The sequence below is a fragment of the Pelodiscus sinensis genome, chromosome 1 (assembly GCF_049634645.1).
Source record: "Pelodiscus sinensis isolate JC-2024 chromosome 1, ASM4963464v1, whole genome shotgun sequence".
In the NCBI taxonomy this organism is placed as follows: domain Eukaryota; kingdom Metazoa; phylum Chordata; order Testudines; family Trionychidae; genus Pelodiscus; species Pelodiscus sinensis.
This window is the reverse complement of record NC_134711.1, coordinates 85,354,752-85,378,872: the sequence shown is the minus strand read 5'-3', so window position 1 is coordinate 85,378,872 and position 24,121 is coordinate 85,354,752. Positions and strand designations below refer to the sequence as shown.

General features: G+C 41.5%; 1 protein-coding gene across 6 annotated transcripts in view; it reads right to left on the bottom strand.

Annotated features, from left to right (window-relative positions):
- The window catches only part of CNOT4 (CCR4-NOT transcription complex subunit 4), a 159,024-nt gene that overhangs the window by 99,431 nt on the left and 35,472 nt on the right, over positions 1–24,121 (bottom strand). For all 6 annotated transcript variants that reach the window (XM_075934379.1, XM_075934385.1, XM_075934354.1 and 3 more), the window contains exons 3-7: positions 12,402–12,599; positions 7,681–7,767; positions 7,013–7,114; positions 6,344–6,469; positions 3,858–3,982 (exon numbers count right to left, since the gene is read on the bottom strand). In XM_075934379.1, coding sequence (XP_075790494.1) covers positions 3,858–3,982; positions 6,344–6,469; positions 7,013–7,114; positions 7,681–7,767; positions 12,402–12,599 — 638 coding nt within the window. The remainder of the gene's footprint in view (positions 1–3,857; positions 3,983–6,343; positions 6,470–7,012; positions 7,115–7,680; positions 7,768–12,401; positions 12,600–24,121) is intronic.

The window sequence follows — 24,121 nt, the reverse complement described above, 5'->3', positions numbered from 1 at the left end:
ACAGATTTTAATGCTGATGGGTAAAAAAAGGCTCCTCAAGAGAAAAAGATAGGAGGAAACAGAGTTCTGCCCACTGATTAGATAATTAGATTGCCTACAATGGAGTCCAAATTGTCCAACTGTAAAATATCCATTTAGCTTCAAGTACCAAAACCTGTGGGGGCTTGCTCTCAGTTAAAGCTTCTTCACTGTATCCCAGAAGTATTTAGTAGTTTTATAAACAGTGATCACCTTTTATTTTCTTGAATATCTTTCATATTCCTGAGGATTTTCCCCAGGCTGGCCTGAGAGAACTGCAACTGAATTTGGTTGGCTACTGGATAGTTCATAGCGCCATCACTAGACCATGAGGCCAACCACTCCAGCTTACTTTTAAACAGTCTGTCCTAGTTCAGTTTTTAAATCTAAAACTGTCAATTTCCTCTATAAAACAAAAGCAGAGTTCCCTCCATGGAACGTATCTGATCTGGAAGAATAGCTTTAGAAAAGGTAATCAAAGTGGAGGTTATTTACAGCTGTGAGAAATTACATCTTAAGACAACAATTCAGCCAGTTTCCATGTATCTATAACTATAAGTATATTTCTATGAGTATGTAATCAGCTAAAAACGCAAGACAAAAACCTATTAATGTCTAGTCCCCTTCATTTTCCCCAATGTTTCTTGAATATTCATTAAAAACAGCATCTCGTTTACGGTGATAGTGTACACAGTACAGACGATAAAAGTAACTGAATCTTCCTACATGTCTCCTTTCTCCTTGTAAGTATAACAGACTTATTGCTTGTCCAAGCATTCATTCCACATCTTCAAGTGTATTTAAACCAGTTCTTAATTGGGACCAGAAAGATTTATAGCTAAAAGAGTCATAGTATTTTTTCCCCACATTTCTATTCAGCCTCAATATTTCATCAGCCTGGCTTTCCCCTATGCTTCAGATATTTTAAGGTTTACTATTTTGTCTGTACCTTCTGTCCTTTGTGAATCAACTCCTACACATACCTAAGTTATACATAAATGAACAATTTGACCTAACTCATCTTAGATCTCTATACCTTTGAAAGAAACATTTGTTTATATTAAATCTTATGTCATGATTTTTTTCTCTTGCCCTTTGCACCATTCTATCCTGATAAGAGACTAATTTCCAGCTGAAAACTTCAAATTAAAATTCTAAACTAGATGCAATTTCAGACTGCAATGGCCATTTCCTGCTCCCTTCCCTCCCCGCTGCCCCTCTCTGCCCCGTCTAATGGGTTAACGGATCCTAAAGTATCCCAACCACAGACTTTTCCAAAGCAAAAAGGTTTTAAAATGCTTGTGAAAGCTAAAGGCTTCCTAAGAGCTTTTCTCTGGCAATAATCCCTCACCTCACGTGCTAGTGGCAAACATTTTTAGTGTTACGGAAAGCATTAATCATTCTGGCCCATTAAAAGCAAGTTTGAGGAAAGAGCCAGGAGAAAAAGAGGGCCAGAAATATTCAAAACAACCCACTGATACTAGCACTATTTAAGTGAATACAACTGTCATTCTTTCTACTGTATAACTATGGAATGCTGTGCCACTAGGTACCTTATGTACACACCCACACAGGCAGAAATCACAGCATGTGTCTTTTACACAAGTGAGGAAAAACATGTGAAAAGGGACTTTCACACTGGAACAAACTTGGAAAAAAGTTTTTGCCCAGTAATTCTATTTTCTCTATTATTACTGCAGGCTTATATTTGAACTATATTTTGTATACAGCTCAACTTCTGCTTGATCACTCTGTGAAATCCTAATACCGCACAGTCATGATAATAATCAGGAAATTGTTGATTCAGATGTAGAATCTAACAGAAGACAGTAGCATAAAGGAATCAGACAAGTGAGAAGCTGATTGTAAGTAGAAAGTTGTGAAGGGGTTAGCAATTTAAATATAAATATAATTAGTCTACAATTTAATTAGCTCAAACTAGATGTGCTCATGTCTGATTAACATCTGAATGGAGACTTCAACAGTGAGGAAGTCGGAAAGGACACTGGCAATTCAGACAATGCTATTCACCAGTCCACATCTGTACTGAAACTAGTTTCTGCATTGTGGTTATGCCGTTCAGATGAAATGCAAGTAAACTGAGCTCCAGTTTGTCAAGTCAAAGTACCTCATGGAATTTTTCACAAGTGCTAGGAAGTTAGTGCTGAGGACTGGCCAGATTCCAATGCTCATAAATGCTTTCCAATGACCTGAGTTCCTGCAGCAGTTTTAGATGGAGCAATTCTTCACTTCCTGTTCTATAACGTCTTGTGTTGCGATCCCACCAGGTTTGAAGTTAAACAGAATTGTATCAGGCCATAAACCATCAACACCTGAATACTGCAAAAGTTAGAGTTGGCTTAAAGTTAGTTACTGCAAAAGTTAGAGTTGCACATTTCCCTGCAAAGTGAGTACTGAACCAAAAGGCAAAAAGCATGACAAGAGGTGTCAGGGCTTCAGATGAAAAAACTGGAGATTCCAATTGCTTGCAATCTTTAAAGATTATGACACTTCCTGTAATAGTAGGGAAAGAATCCTCGTCTCCTAGTCAGAGGACAATTCTGGTAGATAGCCAGGGGAGTTGTAGTCTGTTTCCTTTTGATACAGGTTTTCTTCATTTTCTTTACATAAATTGTTGCAGTGTTGCTGCTAGAATTAGTTTCAGTAGTAGGAACAGGTTTCAGTAGTAGAATTAGTTTCAGTAGTCAACAGGCCCACAAAACTCTTACCCTGAATCAAAAGTGCTATACAAAATGTAAGGCACATTTTAAAAGTTTACCTCCAGTATGAAAGTCCCTTCTTGTATGGAAAATTAATAGCTTCTATTTGTTCATCTTAAATTTAAAATGTTTAGCATATGCACAGGCTAAATGTCTTAACTTTTGATTTCTCTGTATGGATGTAAACTGTTGGAAAGGAGAGCACAACTGAAACAAAATGCCTAGTAACAAGCAGTAAAGGGAAAACAGATGAAAAAAGACAGTTACATTTCAAATATTTAAATCAAAACTACCACGTAAGTCAGCTAGGATGTAGCAAAGAGCATATGCCCATTTCTCACGCAAAGATAAAAGCTAACAGTTAAACTGTTTCGCTTTAACTTCCCAGATTCTGGGGGCCTGAGTACACTTAAAACACAGCTGTAGCACAGCTGCACTACTTGAGCTGTGCTGCTAGAACACTTCAGTGAAGACACTATTTATGCTGACAGGAGGGGTTCTCACTTAAGCATAGGTTCTCCACCTCCCCAAGGGATAACTAGATCAACAGAAAAAAAATCTCTCCACCTACCACTGTCTACATCAGAAGCTAAATCTGTTTCATTGAGTAGCTCAGATAATGGATTTTTCACACCCCTGAAATACCTATTATACCAATCTAACATAGGACAGGCTTAATCTGTGTTCAAACATTAACAAGGAAGTACATTAATACTAAAAAAATTAAATATTCTACCAAAGCAAAAACTGCAAGTTGGCTATAATTACCAAGCATTTGCTGCGCAACAATATTCACTGAATTGCATTATTGTTCTTGCAAAAATTATGCAACTGTTAAACACCTTTCAGATATCTTCTTCAAAACAATGACAGCCTGGTTTGGAGTTAATGTGCATAAATCCACGTGGTACAAGAAGAGGAATCCTTTTATTAAAGATTCAGCACTATGCTGTTGCAACTAGAACAAAGTACCACATAAAGACCCACACATGTGAGCAAAAATTTGAGAACTTTCCACACTTTGCATCTTAAACAGCTTTAGGTGAGGTGGAAAAGGACAAGCCATTTTAAAAGAAAAGCCAAGTCAGCCAGTCTGCCATCAGTATTCACACATCATACCTCTGCAATGCTGTTACTTTGTTCTTGTTCTTGTCAACTGTACCCACGGACAGCTGAAGGAAGTTGGGGTTTAGTTTGTACAATTCCTGCAGTAACTTCTGTTCATATTCCTGGTGTTTACCAGCCTAGGGAAAGAGTTGAAATTTTCAATGCAAACCGAGTTGATGTTCATCGTTCCGTATCCCCAAATCTGAAAGATCTTGGTGTGCAAAGTGGTAACTATGAAGTTTCAGATCCCAATTTTGCAGTCAAAGGTTATTGCAAGGAATCTGAGACTCTCACTTACAGATGCACTCAACCAGCTGAATGTGCCAAACTGCTTGTTTTTTAAAAATATGAAATGCATTTTTTGGTACCTTTTAAACCAGAAAAAAAAATCAATTTTTCTGCAAGCTTCCCAGGACTTACTCTCCAGTTCAAACTGAAATGTTTGCTGTAGTACTGTCCAAATAGAGTAAATTTCCAAGAGAAGTGTGCATTCTACATTTTGCATCTCTCTAATGTATATTACACTGTCCAGAGGGGAGAGAGTCTCTTCATTACAACGGCAAAGAAAGTCTTTGAAAACAGTTCTGCATTTCAAGGGTTATTTCAAAAGCATCACATATCAACTGAGTAAGCAAAAGCACTTTGGTTAGTGTGACTAGAACCTGTTCAGTACAAAAGTGGATTTCTGTACAGCAAAGAACTGCAGGGAGACAGGCATGCTTCTTTCAGAAATGAAGGAGATTTCTATGCCTCAATGAGCCATACTGCACAGATTACTTTCGGGTGGGGAAAGGAATGAGATTCTTGTAATTCAAGGCTTTCCTTTTGGCATTCCTAGAACATGAGGATGTTTTACTTAAACTTCACTCACTCAAATGCAAAATAGTTATTTGAGAGAGAAGGCACTTAAGCAGGACAGCTGAAATAGGATTAGACTAAATATTAAAACATTTTTCCCGCTCTCTTCCAAGAACAAAAGCTGTCCAAATATGAAGGACTTTTTGGTATTAAAATAACTTGCATGTAATATTACATTGTATTTTAATATTTATAAAACAATTGTAAATTAAATCTAAAGTTGCAAAATGTTAGAACTTTCAGTGATCTGTGCCCAGTGTCCCTCAATGCTATGATAGGCACTTTAGAAAGGTGCAGTAAGACATCCCATAAAACTGGAACCATATCCCGACAGGTATCAAGTCTTTATTACACATTTATCACTGATTTTTGTAAATAGCATTATGAAATGCTGTCTAATAGCATGTCTACACAGTCCAGTAATGAGTACTATGGAGTGTGATTTCTAAATTACTCAAACATGTTGTGCACTAATTAGGTCCATGTAGACCCTGCTGGTGTGCCAAAAATGTTCCCCATAAACACTATTTGAACATAAAATAGTGTTTCAAACAGTACTATGCTGATGTGCACTAGGAAACTCAGCATGCACCAGCAGGTACAACATGTATCAATGTGCATAGCATCTGTGCATATTAGAAGTCACACCCCCATGGTGCACAATGCCATCTCATATACACTGCTCTCAGCCATACCCTCCAGGAATTTTTAAAAAGTGGTCAGATAAATACAATTCAACTATTCATGGCAGCGTCAAGTTAGTCCATAAATACTGTAACATAGTACAACTCAAAGAGTAATCTTTAGCCTTACAATTTTAAAGCAGGAGAAGTATTGTTTCTCATTTTAAACTGTTTCATACAAAACTAAAAAGTACTGGAGAAAAAGCAGTCCTTACTTTACTTACCTAAGGCTCACTCAAACAGTACTGATTATACATCCCACTCAGTAACAGAGGTAATCCAATCAGTCAGATTTTATACACCTCTTCAGTTGCACAAGAGGTTAGAGAAGTCTCCAAACCACACAAAATTAAAAACACTCAATTTATGACACATTCTGATCCATACTCAAAAGGCCATCTTTCAAAGCCCATTCCCTCAGCCATGCAAACCAAGATACTGGATTATGGGAGGAACAGAAACTTGAAAGGCTTCCTTCTAATCCCTGAACAAAAAATACTCCTCTGAGAAGCCCACAACAATCATGAACCTAACATGTGGTTAATGCATCTTAACCTACAGCTCTATTATGCGCTAAGTAGTTACCCTCTAACATCTTAATGCTCTTCCAAATTAAGACACATTTCATGAGATATATTTGAATATATTTCCTATTTATCTGTTTAATATTTCAAAAAACAAACTATACCACAATTGTCTTACAAACCTTTAACTTTCCAATACTTGAAGGACTGACTCCTTTCGAGCCTGTAAAAGGGTCACACTTATTGGAAAATTTAACTTACTTCCTACCACCACAGCTCACTTGGCTAAGTATCTTTTTGGGTAAAAAGATAGTTTTGCCATGAAAAAAATATTCAAAGGCTGGCTACACTACAATATAAAAAAAGACATAGAAAACAAAGGAAGAAAACAAACATTTATACTACAGTTTAGAGTTCTTTTCTTTGCATCTACCTGCATCTCCTCTTTTGTGAAACTGGCTGCTTCATCCCCCAGTTCATGTAGATACATACAGTCAGGTTTTGGACACTGCATGTTCTTTAGGAAATAACTGCAGTATTTTGTTGTACCTAAAGATGCCTGAAGGAGAAAGGGGGAAAAAAAAAAGAGGCTGAGTAGCTGAGCTAAGCACAGAAAGAAGCTACATAAGTACAAAAAGATTCCCTCTCAACTTAACAGAGGTCTCAGCAGACAATATTCCTTCATAAAAATTGGAGCTTGTCACAACAAGCTTTTGATAAAGTTTAAATAGTATCTCAGTATTAAGATTGATTCACATCCAGGGTCTGGATAATGAGAACGTGTTTCAAAATCAATCACATACCAAAATAAAAGCAAGCAAGACCAAACTGGGGTAGAGATTTATGTTCATACCTGTAACTTACTCGATGGTATTGTCTGAGTTAATCCCCTATTATTTTCTGGGGTTTCCTATGAAACTCTAGGCACAAGAGCTCAAACTCAGAACACTTGGACTCTTGACTAGCTTTGCTTGTTTATATAAATACCATATGAGATGTTTTTAATTGAGTAATATAGTAACATATGCAACAGATTTTTAGAATCTGCACTAGATGCTAATGTCCTGGCATGTGCAAATCACAGAATGCAAAACAATACTACCTTAAGTGTTCTGCCATCTACCACCACATTATTGACACACTGTATGGCTCTGAGAGCATCTTCTGATCTGATGTAGGTTACATATGCACTCGCACTTGGACCCTAGAGAAAGAATTCCACATTAAAAAAATAATCAGGATGAATTGAACAAAGTTAATTCTGTACTTTTAGTCTGAATTCAAGATTACCCATTTAATGAGGTTTAAAATTACATCAATTAAAAACCAAACAATTCATTTACTTGAAACGTAGTAAGTGTTAAGGCCTAGGAAAAAAAGCACAAAGGTTCTCAGAAGTTTAAGATGTTTAAGCTTATTAAAATATGGTTTATTAAAGTACTTGGTAGCTGAAAATGTAAGGGTTCCACACTTATTCCAGAGAACTTCTCTGAAGATTCTCCATCTCCCAATTTCGTCTCTTGCTTTCCTATCCTACCTCCTTAAATGACATGTTCCTGTGTGTGCAAAGTCATTTAAGGATAGCACTCTACGTACCTAGTTGCTGTAGTATTAGTTCTCCAATCCCCATCCCCATAAGGTGCCATGATAATTACTCTCCACTACATGAGGGAAAACAGGGCTTAGATTTTTCTTGAATTCACAACTCCTGTCAGGAACAATACTAACACAAAGTGACAGAAACCAAAGAGTCTCTACACCATGGCTTACCTGTGAGCCTGCATATGATGTACTGTTGTTGATTACAACTTTATGTATTTTACCAAACTTCCCAAAATATTCTGGCCGTTTCAAAACCTGCACGAAGAACGAGTAAGTTAACAGTAAGTTAACAGACAACAGCTACTAAAGATTTTAAAAAAAGACATGGGGAGGGAAGGGGGAGGTAACTACTGAAAATTTTAGTGGTTACACATTTATACATGCACAGGGTGGAGGGAGGGGTGCAGCTCCCCATGAGTCAGGGCTCACCGTGTAACCGTGCAGGTTAGCCAATGATCTCAGGCTCATCGTTAACCATTTAACCATGTACATTGTCACATCCATAACAGCTACCACAGAGAATTACCCCAAGTGTGCACACCACACAGTTATCTAAGAGCTACACCAGAACTTAACTGGAGCTCAAAAAAAAGATAGTTCATTGGTGATCAAGCTGATCTAGTATTTTACTTTGTTTTAAAGATACCCCAGAAATTACAAAACAAATAAGGAAATAGTCATGCGAGTCCTAATTTTAAAATGCAACTTAGGACACACTCATCTATGGAGATGCTGACCATTAATAAAATTGTGAAATTCCTTTTCAACTCCTCCATCAGCTATCCTGTGACATTTTGCACTGCCTGCAAGTTCTGCTACATCACTGTTCACACACTCTTCCAGATCATTTATGAAAATGGTAAACGGCATAGGTTCCAGTATAAGTGCTTGGGAGAACACACAATATACCTCTTTCCCACCCTTTGTTTCCTATCTTTAACCAGTTATTGAACCATGAAAGGATCTTCCCTCTTATCCTATGATGGCATACTTGCTGAAGATCCACTGGAGAGAGATCTCAAAGGGTTTTTGCAAGCCCAAGACCACTATATCCACTGATTCACCCTTGTATCCGTGCTTGCTGGCACCTTTCAAGACTTGTACCAGACGGATGCTTCATTCTGGTACACAAAATCCATGTTGCTTTTCTCCAACATACATTTATCTGATAATTCTGGTCTTTTAAAGTTTCAACTAGTTTGCCTGGTACTGAAAGAAGACCCAGAAGACTGGAAAAGGGCTAATGTAGTGCCCATCTTTAAAAGGGGAGAAGACTATGCCAGGGAACTATAGATCAGCCTGACCTCACTATCTGGGAAGCTACTCGAGTAATATATAAAAAAACATTGAGTTGCAAATACCTGTAAGATGAAGGGGTTACCACTAGCAGCTAGCATGGATTTGCTAAGAATAAGTCATGCCAAACCTACTTGATTTCTTTTTCTGACAAGGTAACTGGTTTGGTGGTTAGAGGGAATGTGGTGAGCATAATGCAAATACATTTTAGCAAGGCTTTCGACACAGTCCCATATAGCATCATCCTGTGTATGCTGGAAAAACGCAGTTTGGTAAAACTATTAAATGGATACAAAACTGGTTAAACAGCCACAAACAGAAAAACTACCAATGTAATAAAGGTCAGACTGAAAGGTGGCCTCAAGTGAGGTTCAAGCGACCGATTATCAAAAGGATGGAATGCAAACCATATGAGCAAAGAGTGAAGGAAATGGGTATTGTTACTCTGGAAAGGAGCGTAAATGGAACATGATCATGGTCCTCAAATACTTGAAAGGCTGCCATAAAAAAGATGAAGAGTTGTTTTGTTGCCACAGAGAGCAGGACAAGAGGCAAAGGGTGCAAACTACTTCATAGAAGACTTAGAACAATGGTCTCCAACCTTTTTACGCCCAAGATCACTTTTTAAATGTCAGAACAAGCCAAAACCTACCACCCCATCCTTCCCCCAAGACCACACCCCATTCTTGAAGCCCCGCTCTCTGCTCTCCTCCTCTCCATCACTTGCTATCCCGAGCCCTTATACACTCTTAGGGTACAGCTACACTGCCACTTTTTTCCAGTTCTTTTGTAGGAAGAGGTTTTTCCAACATTTGGCCTGTTTAGACTAGGCCAAATGTCAGAAAAATTTTGGAAACCCCCTTATTCCTCTGGGTTACTGGAAGAGCATTTTAGCGGAACAAATGCATCCCTGGACATGGAAGAGTTTTTCCGTGATACCTCTGGAATCTCGGAAAAACTCTTGTAGTCTAGCCGTACACTCACTGGGTTGAGACAGGATGTGTGGGCTCTGCAGTGGGAATGAGGGATTTGGGCACGGGAAAGGGTGAGAGGTGCAAGCTCTGGGAAGGAATTTGGATGCAGGAGGAGGTGGAGAAGGGGATGCTGGCTCTGGGAGAGGGCTCCAGGCTGGGGAGTGTTGGGGTGCTGAGCAAGCCACAGGCTTGTAGATATGAGGGTGCAGGAGTTTGGATTGGGGTATGTGAGAGGCTCAGGGCAGGAAGGTTGGGAGTAGGATGGGCTCAGGACACAGATCTGCAGTGTGGAAGGTGCACAAATGTTGTGACAGAAGACTGAAGATGTGGGGTTGCAGGAGTTTGGGGATGTGAAAGGCTCAGGACAGGGGGTTCCAGTGTATGATAGGCTCAGATTTGGGGTCGGGGGCAGTACAGGAGTATTATGATGCTGCAGCCAGATGGGAGCTTGGCCCGGCTTCATTTTTAATTGAAACATCAAACAAAAAGTTTCAGCAGTCTTTATTTATGAGAAGCGTGGGGAACCTGTTTTGAGTCAGGGGTCACTGACCCACAGAAAAGTCAGTTGGTGCCACACAAGTGAGATGCAAACACACACGCTCCTCCACATACCCCTTTCCCCCAAGCCTCACTAATGTGGCCCCAACTGTGCTGGTGGGAGCAGGTGACATGGTACTGGGGAAGGGTGGTGGTGGGTGCTGGGGCAGGGACAGAGTACCAGTGGAGGCAGAGGACAGGGTGCCAGTAAGTTCCTGCCCCCACTCTTCCCAGGACTCCTGCCCTGCCCCCACCCAGGAAGGAGGGAAGCCCCAGTGTACACCTCCTTCCCCCTCCCCCCGCATTCAGGAAGTCCCCGGCATGCCACAGACCTGGGTTGTGGTACTGCGCCAGCTGTTTGGGGAAAGAGTACACTTCCTGAAACCCCAGAAGTGGTGCTCAGCTACAGGATGACTTCCTTCCACCCCTCAGGAAGCCGGAGCTACCGCCATTGTCACTGGAGGTAGGTAGCAGGACTTCAAGGTGAGGGAAAATGGGGGGCCCCCCCGAAACAGTTCGTGATTGACTGGTTGAACCCTCCTGATTGACCAGTCGATTGTAATCGACGGGTTGGTGACCACAGACTTAGAACAACATCTCAAGAAAACCTTCCTTACTGTAAAAATAGTACAACAATGAACCAACTACCTATGGAAGTCGTAGAATCTCCTTCCCTGGAGGTTTTCAAAGAGGCTGAACCACTACCTATCTTGGATAGTTTGGACAACAAATCCTGCATCTCAAAGGGGGTTAGACTAGATGAACTTTAGTGTTTCCTCTACCCTCTATGGTTCTATGAAAGTAGGCTTCCCTGCCTGAAATTTTAGAAAACTGCTCCAGAGGGAATTCTTGCAAACTCCTTCCCCGCGCCCACCCCCCCAGCGATTCTTACAGCAGAATCAATGCATCAATGCTGCCCCACTCTTCATGGAAACACAACATAGGGAGTGCATGCCAGGGAGGTACACTTCTTGTATGCTGAAGAGCCCAGCTGTGTAGTGGTTAGTTACATGTACCATGATGGAGTTTCCAGAGAGAATCACGGTATCAATCCATTGGCCACTACTCTCACCCGGAAGTTCAGAGAGATGAAGCAGCAAGTTACATATCCAGTTTTGATGCTGGATATGCAACTATGGACTGGATCTCAGTCTCTGGAGAACAGCATGAGACGAGTGAAAGGGGGACCCAGCCCAAACTAGAGAGATACTACAGTGCACAGTCTAGTAGCTTGACTGCGTATTAGAAACAAGATTTGGGTAATTCATATCTGAGGGAATTCTCTCCCCTCGGACATTCGCCTGGCACCAACTGTGGCACTAAGCGCCAGGCTAAAGCAACCCTTTTTGCACACGCGTGAAAGAAAAATATTTTAAATAAAATAAATCTGTACTCAAAATGCATCTGTAGTTTCAGGCAGACAACTACATGTGTCTTTTTTGGAAGATTCTTTGGAACAATTAAGGTTATAAACTTAAAAAAATAACACAAAAATGTTACAGAAAGTGAGGGTACCCCTCACTAACCAGAAAGTTTTCTATCCATCTGTAATAAATAGAAGTCAACAGACTTGCAACTTAGGAAAATCAGTTCTTTTGTCTCCCACTTGACTTGGCTGCTTAGATTCTCCCTTTTTATGTTCTGGATTTTGCCCTCCCCCCTCTCAGATTAGGCTGCCATAAGAAACTGAATGGAGGGAACAGTGAGAAGTAATTCTGTAGTAGTTTTACCAATTTGACCAGTGGAAAAGTAGGGGGATTCCCCAAACCTATCACTTAACTATTTCAATATGAAGATATTAACTATCTGAACTTGCCTCCAGTTGCATATATTTAATTGTATACCATGTACAGCAGTCTGCTGGACCAAATGAGACTAAGAGGGGCACTGACACCACACTAAATGTAGGGGAAAGTCACTTGCAATCGGAAGTGGTGTTTTAGCTGTGGGTCTAGCACAGGTAAAGCTCATATTTCCAAAGCCTTAAACTCACAAGGATATCACTTCAAATGTGTTCTTAAATATTACTGTAACCAGAGTATCTAAAGCTGCAGGAAGATCTGGCACATGTGAACTGTTTACCTCTGGATCTGCTAGGCGCTGTGACAGCCCTACTACAAAGACAAGGTTCTTCTGTACAACCCGTACACTGGCCAGGTGTTTGCGATTCTCTGATATTTTCTGCTTCCTCTCATTTTGCTTCTGTTTCTTTTCATTTTTTATCCTTTGCAGCTCTTCCTGGGAGAGTGGTTTGTACACTGCTGGATCTTCTGGATATGGCTGAAAATAATAAAAAAAACACTACTAAATGCAACCTAGCTAAGGAAACTAAGTATTTCAGAACAATTAACCTCAGTGATTAAATATACAAGGAAATATAACGGATGTTAATGTTATGTAGTTTTCTAGCTGGCATCTCTGTGGAGACAGTGTACTCAGACCCTTAAAGAGAAATCTCACATTACTTTCATACAATCCCCCACTTGCACTTCTTAATATAATCCATGTCAGTTTTAGTAACTGTATGCTTAACCTGTTGGGAAACTACAAATACTAGCAACAAGATAGACAACCCTCCCAAGAAATTTCAATAAGGCAGCACAGTAAGTAAGGGAAAGGGCATGAGCCTATAATCACACATCAAATTTAATTGTGATATGAATGAAGAATGTTTTAAAAGCAGGTTGGTAACGGGACAAAATAATCCATTTGTTCATTGTCGTGAAAGCAAAATGTGTACCTCCGAGTTTTCAAGAGTCCTTTTAGCTCTCCAATCAGAGAATTTTGCTATTGTATGGCTCATTCTTTATCTTCTCTGGGTACAGAGGCAGGTTCCTATAATGACTGCACTGGATAACTTAATAGTATTGTTAAAATGTTTGCCTAGCAATTTCAGACTCAGTCTCCAGTGCACAAAAGACATGTTTACTTCAAGATAGCCATCTCATAGAAGACCAGCACTGTAGGTTTTACCTCAGTGAAGTTAGCTGAAGTAAACCCATGGGGGACGGGAAAGGGGGGGGGAGAAGGTTGAGGCTATTACACTTGTATCCTCCAGACCCTGATGGTCACCAAGGCACTCCTGCCCAATTCTCAGTCCTAAAAACAAAACTTTAGTTTTTTATATTATAATTCTTGTTTTCATAACGGTTCGAGGCATGCAGTAAGTTTACATAACACTATATATAAATAAAATGCACTTTTAAGACAAATATTTAAAACTGATGAGAATGATGCTATTTAAGAGACATTAAAGACATAATAGGTGCATGTATTACAAAATTTCCTCTACCGATGACAGTTTAAAACTTGAAAATTACATGGAAAACAAGGAATTCTCCCCCACGTTTTAACACCCAACCAGACTCAACTGGGTAGGTGCATTACAGAATTTAGCCTGACCCTGAAGCTTAAGATATTGCCCAGTGCTAGAGGCAGGATACCAAACGAATTGTCACACTACATTGTCCTGGACAAACAGCTAACTTGAACTACCTGAGCTGGTATGCAAAAAAATATGTATGCTGAAAGTACAGGGGATATATTTTCATTGCCATGCATGGGAATTTAAGTCGCAATACCCCATTAGTGTTGATCAAAAAGGTGTATTCAAGTCCATGCAGAGCAACACCATATTGACTTAATTACCCTTGAACTTTTTTTTTTAAATCAAGGAAACGTGGCTCAAATTCAAGATACTGTAGCACAACTGATGAACAAACCCCATGCAATATTCAATCCTTCATGCACATTCCACTTGAGTAACAGTCGGATGACAATCAATAAGACACTTCAGTAAGGTCAAGGAGTTAAGGCTTGGTCATAACGATGCTTACCATAAGTTATGTCTTCAATAGACACTGGTAAATCTTATTAGGAAAAAGCATTAAGTTTATATTGCATTTCACAGAGGCTGGTGCTTTGGGGAACAGAACTTTTTTTTAAAAAGAGTTCATTGTCTGATTATATGGAAATTATTAACGAAGAGAATAAAGAATATTATCTAAAAGTACGTAGCCTTTCTGAGAATGAACTTGGAGGAATGAATATTTGGCATACAAAGAGAAGGCTTTCAGTTATAGGGGTCAATGAGAATTGAGGGATGAGGCTAAGAATGGAAGGAGGCCAATTCAGAATGGAGACCCTGAATATTAAATCACCAAGCATCCCAGGGAACCCAGGAGAGAAAGTGGAACAAATTCTAGCAATACATACAAGAAGTCATAAGATGAGACCAACAGCTGAACTCATGTGTCATGAAAGGCTCTGTTCTCCACGGTGATCAAAGTGCTCAGCACCATGGGCTACCTCAAGCTGCATTTCAGGGGACTGAGTGCTATTATGGGGTCAGGAGCATGATTACAAATGGTGTGAGGGTTGGTTTGATACTTTGGATAAGCAGATGTAACTGCAGAACCAAGTAAGAAAGAGGAAGTTACTCACATCCTTACCGCACAATGTCCTTATGTTCTCTCCATTGTAGCATACCTGTGCCCCAGACCACATATTTTGGTAGCACTGTCTTGTCTTGTCAACCCACACATGCACTCTCCCCCTCCCTCAAGTTCTGCCTTGAGGCTAATTAGCACTGCAAGCATAAACCACTCAGTTGCCTCTCTACTACAGAGCACTTATTGAGAACTCCAAGTAGAGGAGAGGGTGGGTTGTAGGAGCACCCACAGGGGCACACATCTCGAAGAACCATCACCACGGCCCAACACGAGTAACTTCCTCTTCTGATAAATGTAACTCTGGATGCTCTACTGTAGGTGATTCTGGAGCATCATCTCCAGTAGGTGGTCAGACTTTGGAATCTAGTCTATCATGGATGTCAATACTGGGAGGTGAACACATCATAGGAAGCAGACAATCTTGCAGAATATTATGCAATCGCTATAATATGAGTAGATGCCTAAATTACTGCCTTGAAGATGTCTAGCATTGGAACATGTTTAATAAAAGCAATAGAGGTAGAAAACACTCTTGTGGAATGTGTATGGAGTCCAGGTGCAGAAAGAAAATTATGATCACGGTAACAGTAGTTAATACAGTTCAAGGCCCATTTGGGGAGAGGGTGCTGATATTGCTGCACCTTTGATCTTTTCACAATTGCAGAGGATCGCTTAGGAGATTTCTTAAAGGCTTTGACCTGCCCAAATAAAAAGACACAGCTCTTCTAACAAATATATGTAGTAGAACATCTCTCTTGTCATGGTAAGGCTTTGGGTAAAAGGTAGGAAATTGAATGTTTCATGTGAAAAGTCAAAAGGTGACTAATGAGGATGACCTTTGGGTGCAGCCTTGGAAAGTGATGGTCTTTAAAAGTTGTGAAGGAGTGTGCTCCCTTGAAGCTGCTATTTTCCCTATCCTTCACACAAAGGTGCAAGCTACTAGGAATGCTGTCTTCAACAGTAGATGTCTAAGAACAAGGGGCCATAGGTTGAAAGCGTGGCATAGTTAGGCTCTTTAAAACTAAACTGCAAGAGATTTAATGTTAAGATTGCATATGCTTTTGAGGAATCTGTTGGATAATTGAAAGCAGTATCTCTATCTGCTGGGAGAAAGCCATTATGGCAGCAAGATATACTTTGAGCTGAGAGATAGCCCTGCCCTCTGAGACTGAGTATGTAGGCTAGCACAACAGGGAGGAAGGAAGATACCAGGGGTAACTTGTTTGGAATTATACCAAATCTAGAATCTTTTTCCATTTTGCAGTAGCTGGTATTCTAGATAATACCACTTCTTGTACCTCCTTGGAGCAGCAGCTCTGTGTGTTGGAACCATGAAGGAGCTATGTCTTGAGTCAAAGGATCTGCAGGTTGGAAGTGGAAAGTTTGTCAGTTCTTGCGTTTTCTAAGAGAATCTGTAGAGTCTGCCACCTCTTGTGAGATCATGAAGGTGTGTACAAATCATCTGCCATAGATGGCGGAGGGGGCATCATTCCCTTGCCTCATGAGGAGATGGAGATACTGGTTGGCAGCCGTCGTCCCTCTAAGCTGCCCAGCAGCAGAGCCTCACAGATGATTAATCATCCACGCCCAGTCAGAGGCTCAGGGCTCCATGCACAGAGCTCACTGATTGGGCCAGGGCTAATTAATTAACTGTGAAGTTATGCCACCATGCAGCTTAGAGAGTTTACACTGCCAACCAGTGTGCCAGGGAATATAAAGCATGGCTGTTTAAACAGGTAACCAATAAGCATGAGCTCATCCATTACCTAAACAGTTACAGGCAGCTCCCAGTCCAGCTTCCAGGGACCAGGCTGCTACCCTGTACTGCCACTTCTGTACCAGGTACTGGTGAGGTCCAGCTACTAGCTAGGGATGTAAAAGAGTAGTCGAGTCAACTACTTCCATTCCCCACCCTCTCTTGCTGCCTCTCTATCAGAAGCCAGTCTCAGTCCCAGCTATCGCTGTGTCCAGGAGCTACCCCTGCTTCAGCTCTGCAGTTTAAATGTAGGAGGAGCTGGGCTGCTTGTGAACCTGGCTCTTACTACATTTAAACCGCAGAGCCACAGAGGGGGTAGCTCCTTCTAAAAGCCTTCCCTTACCAACTAATCATGTAGTTGATACAAATTTTATCAAATACAATATTACTCAATTACTCGCCTCTAACATCCTTACTCCTGGCGCAAACCAGTCCCCAGGGAGCCGACCCACATTGCTACCTCTATCAGAAGCAGCAGTGCGGAATGGGATCCAGTATACATGGGAAGCCAGCTTAAAAGTTGGCTCCAAGTGTGCACTGCCTCCAGGGAAGCTGACTGCCACCCTGTGGTGCAGGTGACATTTTTCAGTCGTTACATGATTAGCCAATTACCCCCATTAACATCCGTAGTGCAAACTCTTTTTGTTGGGCCTCAGGCTCCTCATGTTCTCTTGAGGTTTTGGATGCAGAGGTAGGAGACCATAATCTTATCAATGCTTGCTAGGAGACACCAAATATCTAAGTAGTATGATGCCTATAGGCAGCCCACATTCCCAGTAGGATGGTACCCATGAATGGTCACACCATGGAGGTTGACGTCTGAACTAATGGTATTACTAAGAAGTAGATGTACAGACTGACCATGGAGAGGGTAGTGACAGGCTATTATCCTAATCACTGAGTCCTCGCTGAATGTTGTTAAACAAGGAGACTAGAAGGAGATCATGGATGCCAGCGGTGATTCTGGGGATCAAGATTACTTAGTACTGTGAGCCTGGTATCAAGCAGTGGAGAAACTCTGGAAGGGTCTCAGCTACTATAAGATCACTGGGAAAATGAAACTCCTGTAACACCACTGTGACCAGCACCATCAGGAGTTGTCTGTGCTGACTCACCGATACTGAGAAAGTTGGCAGAGATCTTATATGAGATGATCAAGCCAACTAGAATTGTTTGGAAGTTGTTGGTACCAAGGATGTCCATTTCAGTGCTGCTTTAGCAGAAACAGTATCTCTGCTCATCCCTCACAGACAGTGCCACTGCTTAAGAGCCTGTGCCTTCAAGTTCTTAGGCAAGGTCTGCATCCAAGGATTCATGGATCTTCTGGGTACCACCGTGCTTTGGAGCCACTGGTGCTGGCTGACTGACCATGCCAAAGATCACTACGGATCCGTTTGAGTGCTTGTAGCCCTCTTTTTGAAATGTTTGCAAGAGGAGTCTGAAGACTTCCTTCTTGGCTCTCCCTCCTTAGAAGCAGAAGGCTCTTGGAAACAACCGTCACCACTGAGACTGATAATCAGGGTCAAACACTAGCTTAAGAGCATGTTCCATGAAGAAGAGTTTCAACTTTAACACATGTTTTTTTTCAGGATCTAGACTTTCTGCCAGAGAAAGACATTAAAGGCACACTTCTGTAGAATGTAAGCATCTCCTAGGCACCAGACGCAGCAGCAGTTTCATCTGTAACTTGTACTGCCTTGCTGCAGGAGAGAAATTGTTTCAACCCAGGGCAGCTAGGCATGATCCTGACCTAAGTTCACCGTAAGCAGTGCACCTGCTTGGCCGTGCAGCAGTTTTCTGAGTTCTGCTCAGAAATTCAAAGCTCCCATTCAGGCAGAGAGCTCGGCTGTCCAGCGGGGGCAGGAGCATCGTCTCATTAAGAAAGAAGCTAAACAGAGCTGCTACATGCTTGAAACTGAGCAGATCCCAGAGCAGGTAAAAAAGTAAGGAGTAAGTGGCTGGCAGGTTGGAGGAGGGGGGCAAAGGAGGAGGAGGAAGGAGGGATGGAGTAATTGGCTGAGGAGTCAAAGGGGAGTAGAGTTTGGACAGTCCCATCTGGGTGAGGAGAGAGGGACAAACTCAGCACTCAAGCTTCCCGGGTGGGTTGGGGAAAGAAGGGGTGGGTGGGGGCATCTGTGCAGTGAGGTGGAGGTAAGGGGCAGTTTGTTTTGGGGTGTCTGAACTCACTTGATGCAGTCCTATCTAGCTGGATTGTGGAAACAGGCTGCAAGGTATGCGTGTACTAGGACATTTGCATGATTACATTTCAAACAGTTTATATAGGTGTTAATGGCTTAAGAAAAAATATTTTAGCAGAAGTTTTTTTTGGAGTGTTGCAGAAATCAAACTGATCTTGTTTTTTAAAAAATCCTGTGTTATTAATACATACATGGTATATTGTATTGCATTAAGGCCAGATCTTTGCTATGTGGTAGAGTTCTTGCTCCTATGAGTCAGAAGTAGCAAGTACTAGGTGTGATGCTAGTTGTTTTGTAGGATGAAACCTTATTTGCAAGCTCTTTGAAACATGCATCTGTCTACAAACCCTGAAGCCATGTGTTAATTTGTTCTGGGGCTTCTACTCTGAGTTCTGTTAGTCTCTAAGGGACTGCAGGACCATTCGTTGTTTAAGTTTTCAGTTACAGACTAACTACTCCTCTGAGTTCTGTTTTTACAACACAGATACTAAACACTCCACAGAGAAACTGTATAAGCCTTAGCAAATGCCTTTTACTCTTTCCAGTGTCAGTAAATATTGTACAAGTCATGCTCTTCTTGCAAATACTATTTCTAGTTTATTCAGATTTGTTTAGCATCTTAAAGCTGAGCTATATGTGAATAATGTACATTTTGGTGTGTTTACTAGCTTGATTTAGAAAGGATGATACATGTATTCCAAGGGTCTTGTTAATTTTCTTTATTGATTTCATATTAAATGTTGTAAGCATTGCTCCTTGTTAACTATCCCTTGTATTAATATATTTTCTTCCACACATGAACTGTGTGTTATTCGTATTGCGGGTGCACATCCTCACACAACCACCTCAGTACTGGAGTTGCACATAAGAAATTTGAACCTGCCCAAGGATAGAAAATGTTAGAGCAAACACTGACCGACTGGAGGCAATTCCCAGACAGGTGATTAAAAAAGTTTAATAGTTAAAAAAAATCCCGGAAACCCTATAAAAATAAGAAAAATCTAATGGAAACACTAAAAGATAAGAAACGCATCTCAAATTCTGAAGTAGAGAAAGCAGGAGTGCTATTTTCTCTGTCTCATGCCATAGGTGGCCAAGAAGGAATTGGGGGTGGTTTTCCCTACACAGCCCTAGTTAGCCTCAAGGCAGAGTACAATGCAGGGAGAGTGCATTTGCAGGCAAATGACCACTGCTAACAAAATCTCCAACTAGAGGCATAGAGTGGAAGCACTAACTGAATACTTGCACCATTTTGGGAAGTTCCACATCACCTGCATGAGAGCTACATTTGCTGTAGGGGGAAAAAAAAGGGGGGGGGGGGAGGAGTTTGTACCAAGAAAGGTTTCTACTCAGGTTAGCCACCAGTCAGTTAGGCATCAGTGGGATGGTAAACCCTCGAATATAATAGAGATTAAGTATTTCAGGTGCATGCAATCAAACTAGCAAACACTTGCAAGATCACTGAGGATTTGAACAGCTGGGTTTCCTGAACAACTAGAGTTTCAGATTAACCCATGTGCACCTGATGAAGCCCAGGAACAAACAAAGAAGTCTACCATGCCATGACAAAAAATTTACAGGATTCTGGTGTATCATTCCTGGATATTTACTGAAGTGGGCAAAGGCAGGCAAAGGGCTCAGTACCAAAATTATTTGAAGACAACTTTTCAGGAATGGGCAGAGGAGCACTTTCTATTTTACAGATTCTCAACAATAGCATATCAACTGATTCAATTAAGCTGTCACATCCACATTTCACAAGCCCAGACAATGGTACAACTACAAAGTGAATGCAGAAAGGTGATCAAGTGTGCCTTTGAAAGGCTGAAAGCAAAGTCTATGTACCTGCTGGAATATAGTGAACAGTGTCATACCACCATCTCCTTTTATTCTGTCCAATATTGCGAAAGCAAAGGAGATGTTTGACAACGGACAGAAGGCAGCAAGAGTCTTGCAGCAAAGAATGAGTGGACAAAGGTGTGCCACCAAAAATGAAACTATTATGAACACTACTTGTAATAGGCATATGAACCAAATCAGAGATGCTTTGTGCTCATATTCTACCATTACAGGAATGCAAGAGGATAGATGCTCTTAATGCCTGAAGGCAGCATACTGAAATGTTAGCAGTTTTAACAGCACTGATTCTAGAGTTGCTAGTGGGTTTGATACCAGGAAGAAACTGGTTCTTAATAGGGATGTTAAAGTGTGTTTAATTATATAACCACTGAAAGTTTCAGCAGTTACATAGTTACACCGCTGTTGGCTTCCTGCACATATCAGCTCCTGCCTTCCCTCCGCATGCTGCTGCCTCTGATACAAAGGCAGCAGCACAGGGGGCTCCTCAGGAGTATGTACACATGGATAACCTTCACATTAACTAATAATTAATCATGTAAGCAGTTACTTTTGAACTAGGGATGTGAAAGTGTATTACTAGCATTTAGATGCTTTTGCACACAGGATATGGGTGTAGTAAAGCAGAGTTGTGTAAGGTAATTCAACTATGTCTGCTGAAATCTTAACTGAGAAATTATGCAAACCAATTTTACTGTAAAACATGGAAGCCACCTTCAAAAAAGAGCAGCTAACAAAACACCAAGCATGGGTGGCCGGTAACTTAGACAAGGGAAGGCACAACCTTCCCAAAACCGTCTACACACCCGATTGCCTAAGGTTTGGCAGCCAGAACACTGGGGAGGGAGAGGGACTGTGGCATGGCAGCCCAGCTCCCCAGCCACAGGGGAGTGTCTGGCTGGGACCACAGCACAGCAGCCCTGGCTCTCCACATAGCCAGGAAGGGAGTGAGCAGGGCTTGGCTCCAGGGGTTGAGCCTCAGACAGAGGAAGGGGAGGGGCTGGGGCTTGCCTTCCCCAGCTGAGCTTTCATCCAATAATCATGACAAGCCAGATTTTGTTTTAGGCTGAAATGTGGGCTAACTGTGCCAACTGCTGTTAGCCCTGCATGTACTCCACCAAAGTTCACAGGGGAACGGTCTTAGTCTCATTCCTTATCATGATGTGCATAGCTCCTCACACATTCTTTGTCCTCTTGCATAACTTTCTCTTGGCTTTTAAAGAGAAGTTGCATTTTCTTTCAAATTTAAAAAGATCCCTTTCCATATTTTTCTGAATGTTGAAAAACAGATCTAGTTTGTTTCTTGCCAAGGGATCTGTCAAGCACTCTGTTTCTTGTATTCCCAAATGCATGGTCACATTCCTGTCATGTACTGGATGTGCTAAATATTTTCCAGCTGTTGCCTCGTTGCAGAAGTGGTCTCTGAAATGAGAAATATGGAGTGAGGCTTATATTCATGAACCACTGCCTGCTGCCTCCCCCTGCCAGAGCCTTTTCCTTCAACAGAGAAAGGCTTTAGGAGAGGGATACTACACTGCTAAAAACAGCAGTACAGACAGGAAGGACATTGCTTGGACACAGACAGCCATACAAGACACATGCCCTTCTGGCACATTTCTTTCCTCTAAGCAATGGCTTACCAGCTACCCAGGTGTTTATACCCATGCTTGTGAAGTGTTTAGTAAAATGTACTGTACACCACATCATATAGTGCAATTAGTCGTATAATGGTCTCATGGCATGGCTCAGCTAGCAGGGTACTCCTGCCCTCTGAACAACTGATCCATGTCAGTGAATGTGGAAACAGTGATAGGTATGTGTGGAACTTACAAAACTACCAATATCAAGAGGATGAGAGAATTGGAGGGCTGATGCACCAGGGAATCCAGAAAAGGCAGGTGGTAACAAAGGACTTCTATCTTCACATGATGCTACATCTTCATCCTGTTTCACACCACTAAGAATGTTCAAGTGAACCCAGAAAACTGCTTCCAAAACCCCAATCATGCAAAAGCCTGGGTTAAAAAAACAAACACAAATACCTTGCGCAGATCTCGTCTCCAACGGTGTCATTTTCAAACCCACATGACCACTTTTGCTACAGCTGTTGTCTCTGGAGTTTTAGACAGATGTTAATGGGATCCTGGCAGAGCCCCTGGCATTCATGGGTTTGGTCCATGCCACTCCACTGGATTCACAGAGCACCATGGGAAGTGGTGTTTTCTTCTCTTCTCTCCAAGTTCCTGAACAGCCCAGGGTGGATGCCATGGTTCTGTCCAGAAGCATATTGTGTTCCAAAGACAGGAGAGTGCCAAGAACATTGTCTGGTTCATTGTAAGGGCAGGTTTTCCTCTTGCCCTGGAATTGCTGTTGGCATCCTCAACTTTATTAATGCTGCATCAGCAGTCCTATTTTCACCCAGCACTATTTTCCTGAGCAAGTTATATCCAGTTCAGCAAGGCATTCAGACCCCAGCCATGAGCCAAAGTGTTCCAAATTACAGCGGTCAGCTATAACAATCACCTTAATCCAGACATTCATGAGTGCCTGGAAGTCTGCTGAGGAATATCTGGCAGCTTCTACTGTGGCTTGAGACATGCTCCAAAGCCAGCTTGGAAGCACACAAGTAAATCACTGAAGAATGAATACCAACAAGTAGTGTGGTACAAGAACATCTCATGGGCATGAAGCAATATTTGTACATGCAAAAAGATTCCAGAAAGCTTGTCCTCAAGCCAGCAGAGTATAGTAGGTAAATCAGACAGGCTCTATAAGCAGTGACCAATACTGTGGGACTGTAGCAGAAGGAATAATCATATCATTGGCATTGTTATAACAGAATGTAATGTCCACAATGACAATGCACTGGTGAAGACAGTGACTGATGACACTGGTTAGTATTCCTCGTAGGAAGTCCAATCCAAACAGTGATAACTTCTGCGCACCACTGATAACACCCATATGTCGACGTGTGGGGCTTTTCAGGCTTGCAAAGAGTCCCAACAGTGGTCAGCATGCCAAATTTCTCTACTGTAGACAAGGCCCAAAGGAACAGAGTAAAGTGACAGAAAGTGTATATGGAAGAGTAAGGCAGCAAGTGCACAGATGCAGGTATAGCAGAATTACTTAGGGCCTAAAAAGGGAGCTAGAATTCATGCCATAAGAGACAAGATGCCAATGAAGGGAGTCAGTGAGAACAGGGACATGCTTAGAATAGAAAAAAAAGGAGGCTTCTGTAGCTGCGTTTAGAGGGAATAAGGTGAGAAGCAAGACGACCAGAGGGGAAGTTATAATAATTAAAGGAGACATTACTGAAGAGGTGAGATAGGTAATGAAGCAACAGAGTTTAGATGAGACTACATGAAGAGAAAAGTCAATGATTCTAAGGTTGTGACCAAGAGAGACTGGAAGGTCAGCAGATTTGAAGACCAGTTTTAAAGAGTTTAAGGGAGACTCAGACAACCAAAATATGTCAGGTAACTGGAGTTATGACTTGGTCCATTCTGTCCAGTCACAAGTAGGATACTCAAAATCCATCTG